General features: G+C 41.1%; 1 protein-coding gene across 4 annotated transcripts in view; it reads right to left on the reverse strand.

Annotated features, from left to right (window-relative positions):
* Window positions 1-22,897, reverse strand: part of THRAP3 (thyroid hormone receptor associated protein 3) — an 87,191-nt gene that overhangs the window by 18,116 nt on the left and 46,178 nt on the right. For 3 of the 4 annotated variants that reach the window (XM_068269064.1, XM_068269065.1, XM_068269067.1), the window contains 2 exons: window positions 7,402-8,265; window positions 1,739-2,335 (listed from right to left, as the gene is read on the reverse strand). In XM_068269064.1, the coding sequence (XP_068125165.1) occupies window positions 1,739-2,335; window positions 7,402-8,265 (1,461 nt within the window). Of the gene's footprint in view, window positions 1-1,738; window positions 2,336-7,401; window positions 8,266-13,140; window positions 13,391-22,897 lie in introns of those variants that run through there. The other variant, XM_068269066.1, reaches the window with a different exon arrangement.

Genomic DNA, 22,897 nt, shown 5'->3' on the forward strand with positions numbered 1-22,897 from the left:
CCCAATTCTGTCATTGATAGGCAAGCTATTGCACCAAACACACATTCTTTAGAGAATAAATACTGTATATTAATGAAAATAGTTCTTTGTCACATGGCAGTTTGTGGGCACACCTTCCATGCTTTTTTTTATTTAAAAAAAAAGCTATAGCAGAGCAAATAACACTAAAGAGAGGGACGGAACAGTGCAAGTGTGAACCATGCTCTCGGCTGGGGATCAGCTGAAGTGATCCACAAGGAATTTGATTGACAATGGAATCCTCTGTACATAAGAAGTGGGCGTTATCAGTTGCATCGGCCAAGTTTTATCTAGAGTGTGTATACAGCTTAAAGTTTTGTAGATTATGGGCCCTTATACACGCCACTCGCGACCCGCAACCAGCGAGTGATCTACCCGCTGTATCAACTCGCCACGGTGATAGTGATAGCCGATTGCACCGTCTGTGCCACTCCCCCACCTACCTGGTGACCAGAGAAAACTCCAAAGTGAATATTGGTGTTTTTAACATGTGATTGTAATGTGATGTGTTTTTTTCATATGGATTGCAGACATATCATACATGTCAGTTTCTATATTATATATAGTTTCTGGGTACTTATAGACACTTTCACTATTATGTGGGTATATTTTGAGCTGTGATACTTCCTGCAATAACCAATGGGATCCCTTGGGGGTACATCCCCTTCCTTTTTGCAACAACCAATAGGGTCGATAGGGGAGTGGTTTGCTTTCTGAGCCCAACCCTTCCCTCTTGTTCATTAGTTTATAAATTTGGCGCCAGCCGCCTGCACGCTTGATCCCCTGATGCCGCAAGACTGCGAAATCGGTCGGGAAAGAGACAGGCGGCTCCTTTTATGCTTTCTTACTAGCTGTGGACCAGCATACAAGCACAATACTGTTTCGGGGTTCCCATTGTTTGGGCCGCGTATGTAAGTTTTATTGAATTTTATTCTTCCCTTTTTATGGCTATGTGCTATGCTTTTTAATAAACTGGTTACATGTTACCGTTTATTTGCATGTTTCATTGGCGTTTATCTTCCAGATGGTGTACCCGAACTAACAAAGATTTTTGGAAGTCCTGGATCCTGGGTGGTTCCAGGTCCTCTTCTTACCACTGAATGCGAGACATACAACCTTATAACGTGGGTTGTCAGCAGTTGGTAAGCTCCCTCTAATCCTTTGGGTGACGGTCTACCACTTGGATATGAGAACTCAATGATCACTTTGGTGAAAGACGATTGATTGTGAAACCGTGAATTCACTTACGATCTGCGCTGACTTTTTAATAGCTTTTATATGTGTGGACTTTTGGACTCTGTCCTTTCTCGGCAGCGATCGAACTATTGTTTTTCCTTGGCGCTGATTTTTTGTTTTGTTGATAACTGGTATGGTTTAAAATGAAATAAATATGGCAGCCCCCTTATACCTCTTGCTTGAGGTTCCCTTTAAGCTGCCAGCTACTGTTTATAAAGCTGCACAGAAGAAGCCTTGCTGTCCTCCCCCCTCTTAATCCCGCGGGTACATCAATGTTTAGGAGCCCTCCACCCCACCAATGCATACCCACATCATGCATGTGTATGATGGCATCACAACACAATTTAAGGCTGCCCAACCATGGGTACGTCACCCTGCTCTCCGCATTTCAGTCATGTTTTTAGGGCATGATATCGTGGAGACCATTTCCTTGTGGGAGGAAATGCACTAGTAATTTTAATATGCATCATAAGTGTAAACTTACCGTGCAAGTTCTTCATCAAAAGAGTCAGCTCGAGCAGCAGAACCAGTTTCCCGACTTACAGAGAAACTTGATTTTGAGAAGGCCAGGTCCTCTTTGGCTAACATTTTCTCTCTGCTCTCCGATTTTCTAGGTGGTGGGGATTCGCTTCTCTCCTTGGACGCCTTAATGCCTGTTATTTTAAAATTTTTCTCTGGGAGAAATCCTTTATGGCCAGACTTTGAAGCTTTCTCCTCTTTTTTGGGCTTTTCCAAGTAAATTTCATCATCTGTGTCCTCTGATTTTTTCCGTTTTTCCTTGACAGTTGGTATGAAAGACAGCTCCTCCCACTTTGCAGGATCATAAGGGTCTTGGTTCTTAGAATCGCTATCAGAGTCTTTCCTTGCTCTTCCTTTTTTCTCCAGTTCTGCTTCCTCCTTTGCATATCTCAATTCAGACAGCTTGTCCTCTCTCATCTTGTATCGCTTTGGGGACATACTCTTTTTATAGGCCCTCTCTAGCTCGCTCATTGCAAAATCAGTAGGGCTACCCCGATCCTTCTTTTCTTTTCCATTTTCTTTTTCTAGCTCAGATGCTTTGTTTTTCTGCTCTTCCATAAACCTTCAGAAGAAATAAAACTCAATACATGTTGGCCACAGAGCAGACACTACATACATGGATACACTGGTAAAAATATATAAAATGAATGTTTCCTCATATATAGATCTCTAGCTTCTAAAAAAAGGTGCACCATAAAATAGGATCAAGTCTTCTATTCAGAATCATATCTGTGATGCAAATGAACAGGGCTTATTTTCCTCTCACTGAAGCTTTCACTTGCACCATCATATTGCTAATAAAGGATGACTTGAGTCTGTTTATAAAAAATACCTGCAAAGCAAAAACAAACTAGCAGAGTGAAAACCCCTTGAAAAACAGCTTTCAATAGAAGGAGGTGTCAGTGGTTAATCATGTACAGTTAAGGCCATAAATATTTGGACAGAGACAACTTTTTTATTCTAATTTTGGTTCTTTACATTACAACAATGAATTGTATATGAAACAACTCAGATGTAGTTGAAGTGCAGACTTTCAGCGTTACTTCAGTGGGGTGAACAAAACAATTGCATAAAAATGTGAGACAACTAAAGCATGGGCAGGAGTGGGCAAGTCCTTCACTATGCCATTATTAATTAAGCAGACAGGAGACCTTGAGTTGATTTGAGGTGTGGTGTGGTGCTTGCATGTGGAAGATTAAAGCTGAAAGTCTGCACGTCAACTGCATCTGAGTGGTTTCATTTAAAATGCACTGTGGTAATGTACAGAACCAAATGAAAAAAATATCCAGTTCACAGAACACCATATAGAATGCTAGAGGCTAAAAATGTAGTGACTATTATGAAACAAGAACAAAAATGTAGGGTAATGAACAGTTATGGTTGGACCTATCCACTGTGTATTGCTGCGTAGGAGCCATGTAGTTTTTCTTACCAACAATCGCCCTATTTACTACTGAGTTCCTGTGCAATTTGAAGGACAGAAAGACAGATGTTTTAGTTTAGTTGGCAGTTCTTTAAAGCAGTGTTCCCCAACCCTGTCCTCAAGGCCCACCAACAGTGCATGTTTTGCAGAAAACCAAACATCCACAGGTGAGGTAATTAGTGTCTCAGCAGAGCTGATTACCTCTGTGGATGTCCACAAAACATGCACTGTTGGTGGGCCTTAAGGACAGGGTTGGGGAACACTGCTTTAAAGCACTATCCACATTAATATGCAAATCTGAAGATCCAACCAAATAATGATTGCCCTTCAGAAAGGCAATAGCTGCACATCTGCATTAGCTGTATATTAATCTTTTTAACTGATTTACCAGGCCTCAGCCTCCCCTTATGCTGGGTACACACTAGGAGATTTTCTGGCCGATTTACTGTCAGTTCGATTATTTCCAACATGTCCGATTTGCTTTCCGATCGATTTCCGAGCATTTTCCGATCAATTTCCTATTAAAGTTAACGTAAATTGATCGGAAAATGCTCGGAAAGCAAATCGGACATGTTGGAAATAATCGATCTGACAGTAACTCGGACAGAAAATCTCATAGTGTGTACCCAGCATTAGGTTGCAACTGTGAATATCTGGGAAAACCAAAGAGATCGATTCCTCCCAACAATGGCGGTTAAGGTACTTTTCACAATATCAAAGAGGAGTGTTTTCATAAAACGCAGGAGCACTTGTGTATGCAACTTTTTGCTGCATTGTGATGCATCTGCCATAAAATAAATAGATGTAGCACCAATTTAAAAAAAAAAAAGATTACGCAGAAGCCACACAAGGCACTCTTACTCTTGTAGTATGAAAGCCTTCAAGAAACTCCATGGGAAAATCATGTGCACCCAGTTTTGCAAAAACATGTCTGCCTAAAAGAAAATCAGCAAAGCTAACGTAGTGTGGGATGCCTACAAAGTGTCCATAGGCATATGGTAGATATCCAGTTAAATGGCAACTGTGTGGATATGGAGGTTTACCATATGTATTTCTTTTTATTTAATATCAGTTCGCTTGGGTATCCCGCTGATCCTCTGCCTCTAACACATTTAGCCCTAGCCCCTGAACAAGCATGCAGCAGCTCAGGGGTTTCTGACATTGTCAGATCTGACAAGATTAGCTACATGTTTGTTTCTGGTGTGATTCCGACAATACTGCAGCGAAATAGATCAGCAGAGCTGCCGTGCAACTGGTATTGTTTCAAAGGAAATAAATATGGCTGCCTTCATATTCTTCTCACTTCAGTTGTCCTTTAAGGTGTTATCTACTGCTTTTAGTTACCTGTAGGCAATCTGTCTTTCAAAGTATCTTGGTAGCAGGTTTGCAATTTAATACAAACCGCAACATTGTCGTGGAATTACCCCTCTAGGGTTTCACTGTGCGATCAGCAAGTGCACCAAAAGCGCTGCTAGTGGGACCTGGCCCTTAGACATGGAAGTAGTATAAAGCACTGCAAAATTACATGATACAACTATCTGAGCACAAGTAAAACCAGTTACTTACCACAGGTGGTCCTAAACTTATTACAGGATCATACAGAGAAAATATGCCTTCATCCAAACTACTCAAAAAACACTTTACCAACCTGTACTTGGCAGGACAGCATTTTTGAATGTGTTTTTTTAATCTTAATAGGTAATTTGGTCCTCATGTAAGACCATGACTTTTTTTCCTCTGTAGTAGGACGATTCTCTTAAAAAAAACACAAACTGGAAAGGAAAGCCTCAATAGGCTAAAAAAAATATTCCAATACTGCTGCAAGTCTCCTAGAGGCTCTAAAAATTGCCTGAACACTGTAAATAGAATGACAAAAATATATAAAGAAAAATTGGAAGATGAAACAAATATTCATTAATCTGGCCAGAGTTTGCCAACAGTTTTTTTTTCTTGTTATTTTTAAACTCTAAACCTGGAGCTAAGAGCATGTGTCATCTTCCACATTTTTAGTAATGAAGATCTTAATACAGCTAGGTGCAGTTCCTGAATTATAAGGTCTTATGGGACAAAGTCACACACTTAAAGAGAACCCGAGGTGGGAATTACTTTTACTATTGGGGCACAGAGGCTGGTTGTGCGCACTAAGACCAGCCTCTGTTGCCCCATCGTGTGTCTCCATGTCCCCCCTGCTCGCCGCTATACCCCCCGCATTGCTGGCGACACGCAGCGTGTCGCCAGCTCAATGTTTACCTTGCGCTGTCAGTCAGCGCTGCTCCCCTGCCTCCTCCGCATCGGCGCACCCGCCCGTGTCCCTTCCCTCCCGCTGATAGGAGGGAAGTGACGCGGCGGGTGGCGCCGATGCGGAGGAGGCGGGGGAGCGGCGCTGACTGACAGCGCAAGGTAAACATTGAGCTGGCGACACGCTGCGTGTCGCCAGCAATGCGGGGGGTATAGCGGCGAGCAGGGGGGACATGGAGACACACGATGGGGCAACAGAGGCTGGTCTTAGTGCGCACAACCAGCCTCTGTGCCCCAATAGTAAAAGTAATTCCCACCTCGGGTTCTCTTTAAGTCTTCAGGGGTAGTTCTTCACCATACTGAAGTTGTTCTCCAAAGACATAGTAGCCTTCTGTATGGACACGAGTCAGTATTGATACTTTCCGTAAACTGAATGCTTCAAGTTCTGTGCTAAGCCAATGTGTTATGAACATTGCCACCTGCAAGCACAACTAACTCTTTTGAATATGGCTGGCACATGATAAATGGAATTGGCAAATTATTGCATCTGGGGGGCTTACTTGTGCAAAAAGTAACTTTGCAATCTTCATATTATGCTGCTAAATATAATCTAAAGGTGGATTCTTTTACACCATTGTTCTATGCACTAGTAACAACCTTCTTAAAGAGAACCTTAACTGAAAGGGGGGAGGGGGGGAAGACGACAACTTTAAACTTACTTGGGGGCTTCTACCAGCCTCCTGCAGCAACCCTGTGCCCTCGCCGTTACAAAGTGATCCTTCTGTCCTCCGAAGCAATCCTCTGTCATTCGGGTGCGGGGTCCTGGTCCGCAAGCCTCCCGATTGCACTCCCACAGACAGGAACGCTCTGAGCATGCACAGTATAAAGAAAGCTCTGCTGCACATGGGCAGAACACTCCCGGAAAAGGGTCGCTGCAGGGGACTGGGGGATCACTTAGTGACAGAGCAAGCACAGGGCAGCTGCGGGGGCTAGTAGAAGCCACAAGTAACTTAAAATAATTTTTTTTACTTCAGTTTAGGTTCCCTTTAATGGCATTTTCCCCACTTTTTTTAAACCTATTAGAGGGACTCCGAGCAGTGCCTGTGGGTATGCCTTTAAGCATATCCACAACTAATTAATTATATCCTCACACCTACCGGCATGAGGTTTGTAATTATATCCCCCTGGGTTCCTTGTATTTCATTGCATTGCACTGAATGGAGCTGCCGACACTGGGGAAAGTGTTGTCCTGCATAATACAATGCTGAACAAGCAATCCAAGATGGCGGCCCGATTTAGATCGCGAAAATAACGAAAACTAAAAGGCGTAGGGTGGCTGCTTATATTTCATTGGAAAGAGGAAAAAGAGAGCTTCAAAATGGTATGCATCTTTCCATAGTTACTGCACTGCTCGGAGTCCCTTTAAACACTACGCTAAAAGTAGAAATTAGGATGTGAAAAACAAATCGTGAAAATGCATAAATCAATCATGAAGTGGCATGAGTATAGGATTATACGGATTATCTATTTTTAGTTATAATTTAAGAATTGCTTACCTTTATAATAATAAGAACAACTGCATACGACAGTTAGAAAAAAAAAATGAGGATTTATGCTGGTTTAAAATTGCACATTATGCAGAAATTAAGAGTAGCTAATCCGCACCAGGGCCTCATATAGCTGTAACTTTAGAAAATATCATAGGGAAGAGACCTCTACTTAGATTCCTAAGTAAACACATTCCTAAAGGAAATAGATATTTCATTTCTAGACATGAGCATTAACCTCTCTGGCTTTGCACGTCACCGGGCAGAGTAGAAGATTATCAAATGCATCACAGTGGAAAGCAGCAGCATTGTGTACAGCTCTGTAAACTAAATCAATGTGAGAGAGCTTCATATAACCAATCCAAAACAAGAGATTGCATACTGTATAGTTAAGTATAAAATTAACACCACAAGATATACCTTTTATATCCAGTTCCAACTGGTGCAGTCAACTCTTCTGATCTGCCCTCTTCTTTTTGAATACTGCCATAAAGCGACCCTACTGTAGGAGAGCTCTTAGTCAGCGGGCTCTTTCTTGGTGGACTCAAGCTATGTTCAAAAGGACTCTGGCGAGAAGAGGATCTGAACGTACCACTGCTTTGTAATACAGAGGGTGATGGAGGGCTGGGTTTTTGCATTGAACTCGGCCTGGGAGAACAGCGTCTCACCACTACAGATTGGACAGAGCTTTTAACTGTTGGTGCTCGTTCTTCAGGGCTATGGTGTGGTATAGGACTGGTATCATAAGCCTCCATATCCTGCCATGCTTTACCAGCTTCTGATTTGCTACCAGTATCTGCTGCACCTGATGCAGATTGCTCCTTTGATTCATCATCTGTTGCCTGGACAGAGCCTCTTTGATCCTTCGAATGGCTCTTCTTTTCCTTTTTTGATTTACGCTTAGTCTCCACTCGGCTATGGTTGGAAGAAGATCTAGAAGATGAAGATCTTCTAGAGCGATCAGAAGAGGATTTATCTGAATTTCTTGAGTGGCTTCTGGACCTAGGAGTTATTGATCTCCTTTTAGGGGAGCGAGAACGAGATCGCCCTCTACGGGGACTATATTGTTGGCGGTTGTTGTAATTCTGCCAGTTAGGGCGATAGTTTATATATCCACCACGATTATGCTGACCCCGTGGATAAAATCCTCTTCCACGCGGACGGAAATAGTAGGGTCTCCGATAACCTCTGTTGTGACCTCTGAAATCACGGTTTTGATAAACTCTTGGATGATTTCTCTCTCTGTTATATCCAGGAGAATAGGACCTTGAACGAGATCGAGAACTGAAAAGAGAATAAAAACTGTATAGGTAAGACGTGGCAACCAACTGCAAGAAAGAATAGCAAACAAAAAAGCAGCACAGTATATTAAAGTATAAAAAAATCCTGCAATGATATCTCAGCTGTGTTATATGGAGAACTATTCCTGTTATTTCCTATTACCAAATGTATTTCATGCTGGCCACACACTGGCAGGTTGGCCTGGCCGATTGTTATTTGATCAACTTAATGTACAACCACATTTTCAAAACACTGAGATAATGTACAAAATGTAAATAAAAGCAGAAAGCAATAATATGCAAATCTTGTAAACCCAATTGTAAATTGAATAAAGACAACATATCAAAATGTTTAAAGCGAGAGATTATTACTTTCTGCAAAAAATACATGCTCATTTTGTACTGAATGGCAACAACACATTTCAAAAATTGTAAAGGAAAGGAAACAAAAGACTGCAAAATGTTTTAGGGGTACACACACAATAACAGATGTTCAAAAATGAACGATCCCAGACTAACGTGAAAAAATATTGACATTGAATGAAAACGACAGATTTGATGTCAACGACAGCATACAGAGAGATTGTTAGCAGAAGTTTAAAACTAAGGATACGTAAGTATGTAGCATGAAGATTTTCAATAGGGGGTGTGGCTGCAAAGAGTCTTACAGGGATCCACGTAGTAAGAGTGAGAATCTGGGGGTACATCTTAAAGAGGAACTCCACTGAAAATAATGTAATAAAAAAAGTGCTTCATTTTTACCATAATTATGTATAAATGATTTAGTCAGTGTTTGCTCATTGTAAAATCTTTCCTCTCCCAGATTCACATTCTGACATGTATTACATGGTGACATTGTTACTGTGGGCAGGTTATGTAGCTGCTCCTAGCTGTTTTGGCTGTTAGAGACAGCTCTAAACAGCCATTTCCTGTCTGTGAACATTGTTACATTGTGGCAGTTTGCCAGGAGTACTGCGGTATTCAGAGCCTCTAGTGGGAGGGGTTTCAGCACAAAATCAGTCATACAGCGCCCCCTGATGGTCTGTTTGTGAAAATCATTCTATTTCTCATGTAAAAGGGGGTATCAGCTACTGATTGGGATAAAGTTCAATTCTTGGTTGGAGTTTCTCTTTAAGCTGGGAACACACAATGCAACTTCCCATCTAATCGGCAGGAATTGGACTATAATTTCCAACATGTCCAATTTCTGATCGATAAAGGGATCGATTTTGCAAAGATATCATGAGAAAATCTATCCCTTTATTGATCGGGAGCAGTATGGACTAGTACATACGATACAACTTTCCATCAGCTCACCTGTCATTTGTTCCCAGAATTACCGATTTCACTACAATTTAGGTGAGAACCACCATCTTATAATGTAATAATTATAAGTAATGATTTAATTTTACTTTAGGTGCTCTTTAAGGACTAATCAGGCAAGCCCTAACTGATGCCCACTTGTCCTCCCCATCCTTCTGCAGAGATCAGAGCCCTCTTCAACCCAGCTGGTGGAAGGATATGGAGTGCTGGTGCTTCCATCCCCAGCCACCTTGCAAGCTTCCTGCAGCAGTGTACACCAAACCCCAGGAGGCTGAGATAAAAGCCCTAGCTAACAACAGCTGCAGACATTGCTGGTACACAGAGAAGAGAATGTATACATGAGTCGTGCAGAAAGTAATACCAATTTGTTGTTCTCTGCCATGCAAAGTATCTTTTCTATGTACTTTGTGGTTATGGTTTTGTCAGGTCAATCTCTTCTCTTGTGCTGCTTTTCAAGTGTTTGCAGAATTATAGTGTCAAACACTAAGTGGCACAATAAATAAGGGCACTAAATAATGGATACTATAAAGGGGACAACTACACAAACGGGTACTACATATGGGCCAATATAGATGGGGTACTTCATACAAAGGTATTAGGAAGCTGTAAAATTGGGGTACTACAAGAGTAGTAAAAATAGGGATATACATGACACAGGCGTCTAAAAATGATAGAAAAGAAGGTTAACAAAAAGCGCCCATATGCAATTCACTTTTTTCTCTCCTGAATTTTCTCCTAGGTGATATTTTTATAATAAAAAAGGTACAAAATGCCTTTTAAGTCACCAGCAAGCAAGAAAATAGTCATAATTTGATAGTACTTTTTCACCTATCTTTGAGTAGTTTCGTTCGTTCAATTGTAAAATGCTGAAAATTTATTTTAGAGATAAGATGAAAATTATCTCCTAGAAGGTGAAAAAATGCATATGGGCCAAGGTCTCTTTACAATGAAATACTGCTCAGTAACCTCTTACATTACACCAATTTTTAAGACCATGCCTTGAAAAATAACCAATTAACCTCATCTTCCCCATTTTACAGTTAACTATTATTGATACAACATAGCAATAAAAAAATTAAACAGAAAAATTAACTTCCATTTAAAATTAAATATAGTCACCATACAGAGCTAAATTAATAGAAACAGTTTTGACCGTTTCCATTAGTGCAATACGTTTGCAGCATGATTTTTCTTCCAAGCGCAATTGTCATCTTGCTGCGTTTTCTGTGCGATTCAGCTCATACTTTGTATGGGAGCGCAGGAAAATTGTGTAGCAATCGCAACACTGTGGCAACTTCCCACTTGGTTTTATTTTTAAAGGTACAAATGCAAAACACACCGCAACTGCGCCATACCCGGACTATGTATCACTGTGGAGGAAACAATTGCACTGCAGCGCATCTCTAAGTGGAAAAGAGCCCTAAATGTTATATACTGTATAGCTGAACCCAATTTAAGGTTTTTATTTACAGTCGCAATGTCTATTTTTTAACTACAGTGGGTGAAAACTGACAACAGATTTAACGTTTCCATTTTTTTCCTCAATGCATAAAAAACAAAATACCAGTAATTGTTAGGGAAAAGAAATACAGCCAAAAATCATATGTGCACACATTATATACATAAATCTTTGGCATGGTAAATTTATTGTTGTATTAACTAAGGACATAGAAATGTAAAAATTGATGTGGTCCATGGGGTGAAAAACAATCCCTAAACACTAAGGCTGGGAACACACTAAGCAGAAACGCTAGCGTTATGTAAAATGCAGCATTAACGCATATAATGTTAAGTGAAAGGGACGCATGAAAATACGCACGTGCATGCATTTTTAATACACATTTTTAAAATGCTGGTTTTGTTGCATGTTTTTAGAAACGCATAAAAAACGCACATAACGAAAGTCAATGGTGATGCAATGTATTGCTATTTGCATGCGGTTTTATATCAGTTCAATCAGAAAACCTAGGGTTTTTTTTTTGTATTTCCAATTCCTGTTGACTTTCTAGTGATTTGCATAAAAGGCATATAAAAACCGCATTAAAACCACATACAAAATGCACGTAAAACGTATGTGTGGGAAGAAACGTAAAACGCAATAAAACCGCACTAACTCACATGACAAAAACCGCAACCTTTCCCGCACTGCTAAGTGTGCACCCAGCCTATAGGTTTAAAATCTCAGATACATAAAACCACTGACATGTAAAGTCTTGTACAAAACATGTAACAGGCCACAATGCATATCCAATTTATCATATAGTTATTGAATATTTAGGTAATTCTTAGAGGTTTTAATTTTATTTATCTATGCAAATATACATTTAGATGATCCACAGATACTGATGTATTTTGAGAAAAACATATTTAAGCCACAGCTGACCACATTCCACGTGTCACTTAGCTATTGTGCCTTACAAATTAAAACTGGTGTGTAGTTTTTGTGTTCTGTTTGCAGTACTGCATTGTAACAGATCGTGCTCTAACTCGCTGCATGCAGGCTTTGTATCAAAGTCTATGTCCAGTCTCCATAGCAGTTCACATTCATTATAATATGTGTATCATGCAATGAACAACTGTGAATCCAGCCAGCCTTATAGAAACATGCCAAGTTTAGAAGCCAGCTATAATGTTTAAGGGGCCTTAGCTACCTGGTTCCTCGAATACGGCCAGCCATGACTTGCGGAAAACCAATGATCAAATTCCTATATCTAAAAGGTATCGTACCAAGCGTACAATTAATCAATTTTGACCCAAACATCAAAAGATTTCCTGCCGATATCTACTGAATATAAATGTGCAGTACATGGTAGGATTCAATCTCTCTCTGATAAGATTCCAATCAGGGACAAATCGATCGTTTTGCCACATTGGGTAGCAGACTATGATTTTATGTGCATCTTAAGCAAACACACACATACACAGATTCTGCTACAAATATAACATCCCGCCTCACATTATTGTAATCGTTATGCTAGAAAAGTGGTACTACTAAGACATAACTTAAACAGGCAAAGTATTTGCATTGATAAAACTTAAGTACCGTACATGTAAATTTCATAGCACTACAAAACCATCACTAAAGGATTTACGTGAAGGCTGTAAAACTCCCCTTCAAATAAAAATATCCCCTCCCCAATAAAATATCTTAAACATACTGGTGCATATTTAAACACGCACAGTATTTCTACTTTATTTAAAACAAGAACATTTTCACCCACAAATGTTCAATTCTAGACTTTGCTTTTAATTTATTTTACCTATAAAAAAGCAAAACAATCCCACGGACCTCCGCAGTTCCTGTATCATTTACAAGTACTTCTAGTAAATGCACTGGCAACACGATTATTTAAGTTCTGACTTCTGAAGCGACCTACCCGTAATTGAAAAAACATCCACAAAATAATCCATGGATGAAAAAGAAAATCTCACTACAAAAAAAATAAAACGCCTTTTACCAAGCCGATGTAGTGATACTTTAAAACCAATCAACATACATCCTGGTAACGCAGCATAGAAACGAACAGAAAGCGAAGCTAATCTCTGAACTTCTTACCTCTTCTTGGATTTCATTAGGTTTCAGTCACAATTACCATCCAAGCAAAACTAAGCAATCCAGAACTGGCCAGTTAAAGTAATTTAAAGTAACGCCATGAGCTTGAGCAAAATAATTGCAAAACATGTATGTTAAAGGACATTGATCATCTAGGGTGTCCAAGAGAATAGATTAAATCGAACATGAAAAAGTGACAGCAGTGCAATTCCTCAGGATCGGTGCAGGATGAACCAGGAGTAAAATGCAGAGAATTTTAGTAGGTCCCGATGCCAAAAAAGAGGTTTCAGTTGCTATTGGCAAATAAAGAATATCAACAGCCACAGAACGACTGACGTGTGTCATGTAATACATAAATAGGAGGAGTTGCTGGCTAGCTTAGAAACTCAAGTACGGAGTTCAGAAACCACATGGGACGCACACTATCAATTCAAACCACTTGTCAGTAATGGCAGAGGGAGCAGTGTCTCCGCCTGCAAGATTCAATTATATTTACATGTGTCTCATGGGGGATTTCTGTCTTAGCCCATAAGAATCACTTGAATGTTAACATCTTCATTGCAAGCTCCATCTAAGAGTTTCTGCAGCAAAACTGTTTATATGAATTATTATTTTTGGTGCAGATAATCTTTGTGTAATTATAGCAAGTGTGGTTTAAAACATTTAAAATCTAGTCTTAAATGAGTAATGCATTACTTGGCTGTGTTTTAAAATACTGGCATGCGATTCACAGTATGCCATAAGAAATGATTTATCAGTTAATACTCAGTATGTACAGATAAGAGCTACGCAGAGATAACAATGGAAGGTGAAACTAGAAACAGAATAATTTATATGAACTATACTACTATAACCTCTTGATGACCAGCTAACGCCGATTGGCGTAAACTGGTCGTCTGCGGGTTTCCATGGAAACGGCCGCTCGTTCAAGCGGCCGTTCCATGTCCGTTCACGGAGGGTGTCTCCGTGAACAGCCGGAGAGCCGCCGATCGCCGGCAAAATTTAAACACGCGGGGAAGAAATCCCCGCTGTTTACATCATACGGCGCTGCTGCGCAGCAGCGCCGTAAGGCAGATCGGCGATCCCCGGCCTCTGATTGGCCGGGGATCGCTGGCATATGATAGGCTGAAGCCTATCCTACAATGCGCAGGACGGATATCCGTCCTGCGCAGCCCAGGGAGGAAGAGGTAGGGAGGGAGTACAGAAAACGCTGCGGAGGGGGGCTTTGAAGAGCCCCCCCTCAAAGCGCAGCAAGCCGGCAGCGATCAGACCCCCCCCCCAGCAGGACATCCCCCTAGTGGGGAAAAAGGGGGTAAGTCTGATCGCCCTGGCATAATCCTGATCTGTGCTGCGGGCTGGAGAGCCCACGCAGCACAGATCAGGCAAACCACACCTGGTCGTCAAGTGGTTTTTGTACAGTATTATAGTCCTATGAGATCCAAAGTACAGGAGTGCTGAAGCCACTGAGAACATGCTCACTACGACCTGTCTCCACTCGTCAGTTTTTCTGCACGAATTGTCTGGCAGTTTTACAATGCTGTCAAATTGTTTTCTGCATGTGAAAAACGCATTGTTGTGGGAACTAGTCCATTGATTAACAATGGTTGCAGTTTTCCTGTGCAGAAAATGCACAGAAAAACTTACAAGTGGAGACGGGCCCGGAGGCCACGTTCACATCATGAGACGCAGATGGTTGTGTGTTTCTATACATTGCGTGGCTGATCCCATTCACTGAAAGTGAATGGGTCAGCCGCGCGTTTTGGTAAAAAGAATGCATGCAGCTTGCGTTCCTGGAGCGCATGCAGTGTGAACATCAAACAGTGCAGTCTATGCACTGTCTGATGCCGTGTGGGTCGGCCTCCTGCACGCGTTGCCGAAATCCAGACGGCAACGCATGCAGTGTGAACAGGGCCCAAGTCAACCTAATAGGCATTTGGAGCATTACGTAGTCTTGCCCAAGAAATCCTTACTGGTAGTGATGGTCATGTCTAAGAGAATGCATGGAGAAACATGTGTTCAGTTTGGTCAGGTGATAGATATGCAAGTCTCTGATTTGCTAGTCACGCTCACACGCTAAAGCAGGATGTGATCACATCAAATCCGAGCTTTGCAAATCTATCAGCTGATTAAACAAATCACATGGTTCTCCATGAGTTCTCCTACACATGACCATCAAATACTGGTTGGGTACATTCCCAGGCAAGATTCAAACTCTGGACTTCTATTTCAAAAGAGATGTCCTTAACCTCCCTGGCGGTAAGCCCGTGCTAAGCATGGGCTAAGCCGCCGCGGAGGGTTGCTTGGGCCCTGTTCGGCCAATTTGTACATTTTTTTTGTTGCACACAGCTAGCACTTGCTAGCTGAGTGCATAGCTCGATCGCCGCCGCGTTAGAGGCCCCCCCCCCCCCAGACTCTGTGCGCAGCCTGGCCAATCAGTGCAAGGCAGCGCTGTGGGGTGGATCGTGACTCCCTCTGACGTCACAACGTCAATGACGTCATCCGGATTGCCGACATGGCGACAGGGGGAAGCCAAACAGGAAATCCCGTTGTGAACGGGATTTCCAGTTTGCGCTGATAGCCGGAGGTGATCGGAGGGGGTGGGGGGATGCCGCTGCACATCGGCTTTCATGTAGTTAGCGCTAGGCTAGCTACATGATTGAAGAAAAAAAAATTTAAACTACTGCGCTGCCCCCTGGCGGTTTTAATAGACCGCCAGGGAGGTTAAAGGAATTGTCAGGCAAAAAAAAATTAGTTTCACTTACCTGATTACCTACTAACCTCACCGTCAGTTTCTCTCAGAGGCTCATCATTTTCTTCTTACAGTGATCCCTTCCAGTTCTAACAATATTTTGTCAGAACTGAAATATACCAGTTGTCAGTTATGTATCAGCAGCTGTCAGTTACAACTGAATGTGCAAGGTAATGTCCATGTTTCCCTATGGCTCAAGTGGGTGAAATTACAGTTTGCCGACCAGGAAGCTGTTATGGGGGTAATGGCCATTTTTAAAATGGAGGAGGCAGAATTCCATTGATCACTGTGGACAAATTCTACATCATCTTACGTACACTCCGGCCCCCCAGCAGTCTGAAGTATGTTGACTCGGCCCTCGGCCCAAAACGTTTGGGGACCCCTGCTCTAGCAGGACGTTTTTATAAGTCAACATATGTCATTAAGTGGTTAAAGATAATTAGCTGTAAGAAAACGTCTGCCCTTTGAAGCTTCTGAATCATCTATAATTATTGTATTATGTTTACCTGGCTAATAAACAATATATTTTTTTGTTAAATATACTGCAAACTTTTAGCATGAAAAAATGATTCTGTTAATTATAAAGGTGTAACTGTTCCATGTAAACACTAATTTGTATAGCTATATTTGGCGTGCAAGCAAATCAAACTTATTTAACTGTACTGCTTTGTTAGTCTGATCAATGTACCTTTTGACCTCTATAACCTGCAGTTTACAAACAGCAGTGAACGTTTACTCACTGTGCTCAGTAACAAACTGCAAAAGCCTAATCCTGTTTCATGTACGGTATATATACACATCAGACTTGAAAGCTGACCTTTCCTTGGTAAGGGCTCCTTTATTGTACTGGGATTAATTTCAAGAACCGAGAAACTGTTTTAACGAAGATGATTGGTGTCAAAAATGCTTAACAGAAGAAGAAAATCAACCTCAACAGACAACAGCTGTTAAAATGATCCGAAGCCTTTATTGGTGCATGAGAACTGGCCGTCCCTGACCTGCTTGCTTGCTTTTTAACTGTTGTTATTTCCAGATTGAACATAGCCAGTGACACTTGTCATAACAAAATATCACACACAGATTAAGTTTAAGGGGTCCTCATAAGTTCACCAAGCACTTGCTGCTCAAAACCTCATTTATGGTCAGTCAGCCATTTGATATGCAGTCTGTATGGAAACAAACTACGTCTCCACAACAAGCATCTAGATCTGGGTTAATTATCACCTATCTAGCTAAGCAATTGCTCACTTTTCATGATACCCTCGGATCTGTAACTTTATATGGAAAGCAAATGCAGTCACAACAAGCGGTTTGCTAAATATATATCTAAAACCGGGATGGTCAAATTATTATAGAATTCAAAGCCAAAAAAAATAAAATAAAAAATAAAATAAAAAATAAAGTTTTAGTAGTCGCCTCCACTGACAACAGTTAGGCCCTGTTTACCTTAATCAGTTGCTCTCAGTTATAACTGGAAGGACAACTGATTTTAAAAGTAATGCCCATGTTTTCCCATGGCACAGTTCACACTTAACGTTTTAACTGAAATCTTTTTCGCAATGCTATGGAGAGGAAAATAAACCGCGTACCAACTGATTAAGTGTAAACGGGGCCTCAGAGAAAACCTCAAAACATTTAAAGCCAGCTGTCATTTTAAGGAGCTATGGCTGCTCGAGGTACATTAAGATTCCCTCATTGGATGCCTTTTACAGTTTGTATACCTTTTAAGGAGTGAGAGCTTTCACTCTAATTGATTGCTTAAATAGGTTTTCATTTTTCAAATTTTTTTATAAGCTGAATTCTTCACCCACAAAATGAACTTCTATTTTTATCAGTTGATTGCTAAAATATTGATGTACAGTACTTTAGTACAAGCTTAGAAAACAGCTCTAAACGTTGCATTCCTTCTGTAGAATCTGCACTACTGATACAATTAGGTAAGGCAAGCAATTACATTGGGGGGGGGGGGGGTGTTAACGGCAGGCAGCTGCAGACTTAAAGTGGATCCGAGATGAACTTTTACTCATTGCATAATTGTGTTCCTTTCCTATAGTTTATAGGGCATTCCTCAAGCCAAATACTTTTTCGTTTTTGTTTTAATACCCTAATTCCATATAAACTAAGCCCCACCCACAGTTTTCAGAGAGCCTTGTCAGTAGCAAGGGCTCATGGGAGCTCAGTCTGGGCAAGAGGAGGGGGAGGTATTACTAGCCAGAGATTTCAGAGGCAGAGGGGAGGCGGAGGGAGGATTAGGTTTTTCCAGTCTGAGTGCTGATGGTGCAGATAAGCCTGCCTCTGTGTAAGGGCCCTTTTCCACCAGCGCGTTTGCGCTGGCTGAATCGCAAAAACGCAAACCGCTAGCGATTTTACAATCGCTACGGTTTGTTTTTTAACATAGGAATCGCGGTAGGTCATTTCCACTACCGCGATTAGTTTTTGTCGGGAACGCGAACGCGCGGCGGAGCGATATTTGCCGCGATTTTGCTATGCAGTGCATAGCATAGCAAAATCGCGGCCGCGAACGTCGGGGAATCACCGCTAATTGCGATTCAGCAATCGCTAGCGTTCAGCGTGAACGCTAGCGATTGCTAGTGGAAAAGGGCCCTAAAGGTGCATACACACATCAGACTATAGTCTTTGGAAAATGAAAGATCACAGACCAATCTTACCACCCTTCATGTAGTATGAGAGCCATACTCACCACAGTCTTTTCTATGGAGCTGAACTCCACATCAGAAAAAAATCTTTGCAAGATGCTGCACACACAGATGCTGTACAGACACAAAAGATCAGTATCTGCAAAAGATCTGTTCCTGCCAAAAATCCGATCCTGCAGATTGCATTCATAGTCTATGAGATCTGCAGATCATCATACACACATGATTTAACTGACATTCATCTGCAGATCAAGCAATCATCCGCAGATCTGAAAATCCATCCTGGTGGATCTGATCTGCAGATGAATGTCAGTTAAATCATGTGTGTATGATGATCTGCAGATCTCATGGACTATTAATGCAATCTGCAGGATCGGATTTTTGGCAGGAACAGATCTTTTGCAGATACTGATCTTTTGTGTCTGTACAGCATCTGTGTGTGCAGCATCTTGCAAAGATTTTTTTCTGATGTGGAGTTCAGCTCCATAGAAAAGACTGTGGTGAGTATGGCTCTCATACTACATGAAGGGTGGTAAGATTGGTCTGTGATCTTTCATTTTCCAAAGACTATAGTCTGATGTGTGTATGCACCTTAATGTTTACAAACCACATGGCTGCTGTCATTGTATAAGAAATAATCATATTCTATTAAAGCAGCATGCAGACAGATTTGCGGTTTAAACCATCTAAACTGTACATAAGATATATAGACAAGTTACTTGTTACAGTTAGTTTTTAATCTCGGATACGCTTTAAAGCGGACCCAAACCAAACTTTTTTTTTTAATTTAAAGGGAACCTTAACTGAACGGGGGGTAAAGAGTTTTACTTACCTGGGGCTATTACCAGCCCCCTGCAGCAGTCCTGTGCCCTCGGCGCCGTTCTGGAATCCTCTGGTCCCCTGCTGTCACTTAGTTTCGTTTTTGACGACTCACCAGTCGCCAGCCGCCATGCGTATTATTGGACGCATTCACCAATGCAATTAGCGCTATTGCGGACCGCAACGCGTACAAAAATACACGTTGCCGCATATCTACGCGTGCGGAATGCGGCAACGCGTATTTTTGTACGCGTTGCGGTCCGCAATAGCGCTAATTGCATTGGTGAATGCGTCCAATAATACGCATGGCGGCCGGCGACTGGTGAGTCGTCAAAAATGAAACTAAGTGACAGCAGGGGACCAGAGGATTCCAGAACGGCGCCGAGGGCACAGGACTGCTGCAGGGGGCTGGTAATAGCCCCAGGTAAGTAAAACTCTTTACCCCCTGTTCAGTTAAGGTTCCCTTTAACCACTTAACCACTGAGGGGTTTTACCCCTTGAACACCAGAGCAATTTTCACCTTTCAGCACTCCTTCCATTCGTCTATAACTTTATTATTACTTATCACAATGAAATGAACTATATCTTGTTTTTTCGCCACCAATTAGGCTTTCTTTAGGTGGGACATTATGCCAAGAATTATTTTATTCTAAATGTGTTTTAAAGGGAAAAAAGGAAAACATTTGGGAAAAAATGATTTTTCAGTTTTCGGCCATTATAGTGTTTAAATAATGCATGCTACTGTAATTAAAACCCATGAAATGTATTTGCCCATTTGTCCCGGTGATAAAACAGTTTAAATTATGTCCCTATCACAATGTTTGGCGCCAATATTTTATTTGGAAATAAAGGTGCATTTTTTTCCAGTTTTGCATCCATCCCTAATTACAAGCCCGTAGTTTATAAAGTAACAGTGTTATACCCTCCTGACAAATATTTAAAAAGTTCAGTCCATAAGGTAACTATTTATGTTTTTTTTATTGTATTTTTTCTTCTTTTAATTACAAAAAAAAAATAATAATTGGGGAGTGTGGGAGGTAATGAGTTAATTTATTGTGTAAAACTAATATATTTGTATATGTAAAATGCTTTAGGGTGTAGTTTTACTATTTGGCCACAAGATGGCCACAGTGAGTGTTTACATGCGACCTGTAAGCGTCCGGAAGGACGCTTACAGGAAGCAAAATGAGGCTGGGGAAATCACAATGATCGCGCTGTTTCTCAAAGAAGCAGCGGATCATTGCAGGGGCTTAGATCAACGAACGGGAATGGATTTTCCAGTTCATTGATCTCGGGGCGGGCGGCGGCGTGCACGAGCGGCGGGAGCGCGGACAGCGGCGGTAGCGCGGAAGGTACGGATTTCTCCGTCCCTTGGTTTTTTAGGGGGGGGAAAAAAGGGAGACGGAGAAATCCACACCGCGGGGGGTAAAGTGGTTAAAATATTTAGTTGCGCTACTCTGGCACATACAAAGATAAATAAATACTTCACGCCTATGAGCATTTCAGTGCATGCTTATCACCCTTCTCTTATCATAACTAGGGTTATACAGGCAGCCATTAGCAATTCCTCCTTTGCCGGACACCACCTACTCCACCAGTTTGCCGGATTCTGTCCCGGCAATAAGGAAGGGAGGGATTCCTCCAATAAATGTAAAATATTTTATATTTGTCATCATGCAGCTGAAAAAAGGCTGCTATTTATTGTTATAATTTAGAAAATAGATTTTATTCCTGAAATCTTGTATTTTTAATTTGAGTCCACTTAAAGTGGTTAAAATAATTGAAAGTTAGCCATAGCACCTAGAATTATGCCTACCAAAAAATGTTAGTAAAAATATTTTCACATTTACGTGTACCCGAGGTGATATGTGAAGATAAACAGGTGTATGTAGAGGCATAATTAGGCTGCTTTACATGTTTTATTTTGCTGCCTGAAAGTTATTTTTTGGGCATGGAAGGGACTGCTTCTGTCTTGTGGGTACCCAATATAGTAAACATCACTGATAAGCAAATTACAGCCATAAGGGCCCATTCACACTGAGCATTTTGCCGAAATCGCGGCAAAACGCTGTAAACACTAGCGCTTTTTAAAAGCGCTAGTGTAATAAATAATAAAACCCTATGGGCCCGTTCTTTCTAATCGACGCAAATCGTCCAAAATCTAGGAACGCAAACGCGTCGCCTGCACCATTTTCAGGCAATTTCCCGGTAATCGCGTTTCAGTGCTTTAGAAGCGCTAAATGCAATCGTGGGAAAATCGCCACAGTGTCCAGTGATTTTTCCACGTGAAATTGCGGGAAAATCACTCCCACAAAACGCCGGCAAAAATTGCGTGCATTTTGTGCTTTTAAGTTTGAATGGACCCTAAAAGTTTTCCTGGAAGAATACATCATTTGAGTTTAGGGAGAGATACATAAAAAGGTCAATAGTTCATGTATCTGCATTCAGAAACACTTACCCACTTCCCACGACCGGTTATTTTCCCTTAACCACTGAGGGGCTTTTCCCCTTTAGGATCAGAGCAATTTTCACCTTTCAGCGTGCCTCCCTTTGTTTCACCAATAATTTAATCACTACTAAATTACAATGAAATGATCTAAAAAAAAATTCTCCACCAAGTAGGTTTTCTTTGGGTGGTACATTATGCTAAGATATTATTCTATTCTAATCATTAGTTCTCAGTTTTCGGCCATTATAGTTTTAAAATAAAACTTTCTACTGTGGGTGAAAGCCACATATTTGCCCATTTGTCCCAGTTATTGCAACGTTTAAAACGTTTCCCTAGTACAATGTATAAGCGCCAATATTTTATTTGGAAATAAAGGGTGCTCAGCAAAACAGTTTTGCATCCATCACTAATTACAAGCCCATCATTTAAAAACTAACAGTAATATACCCTCTTGGCATACATATTAAAAAAAAAAGTTCAGGTTTGAAGTCATACTAATCATTTCATGTTTAAAGAAATATATTGAAAAGAAGGAATACGTGTTAAAATTATGGCTTCTTTTTTGCCTAGATCAATTTTCTTTTAAGTTCCAGGTAAAATGTTGACCGGGCGGTAAACATTAGCAGCTAAGTGCTAAAATTCAAATGAATGGGGAGTGCTGGTATCGTTTTTCACCATTTGGGAAAACTGTGCATTTTAATCCCTACTTCTCTTGTCGGTTGAGGCAACCCTGGAAGCAACAGGCTGCTTCCATGGTCATTTTCTACAAAGACGCATCCTGCAGGGGTGAAAAGAGCAGAAAGCATATTTCAACCGCCTACCCAAGCCCATTTTAACCCCTTTTGACATACTCATTGTGCTGCACAGCAGTGCATTGCAAAATCGTACAGCTACATGTGATGTGTGTATGGCGTGCTTTAAGGTAGGCTTACATTAGTAGATGTGATTGTGTATGGAATGATTTAAGGTAGGCTTACATTAGTAGATGTGATGTGTGTATGGCATGCTTTACGGTAGGCTTAAGCCTTAAACCCACTAGGAGCGCTTTTCTGAGCGCTTTGTGATTTGAAAAGCTCTTGCTAATGT

Source organism: Hyperolius riggenbachi, chromosome 2 (genome assembly GCF_040937935.1).
Source record: "Hyperolius riggenbachi isolate aHypRig1 chromosome 2, aHypRig1.pri, whole genome shotgun sequence".
Classification (NCBI taxonomy): Eukaryota; Metazoa; Chordata; class Amphibia; order Anura; family Hyperoliidae; genus Hyperolius; species Hyperolius riggenbachi.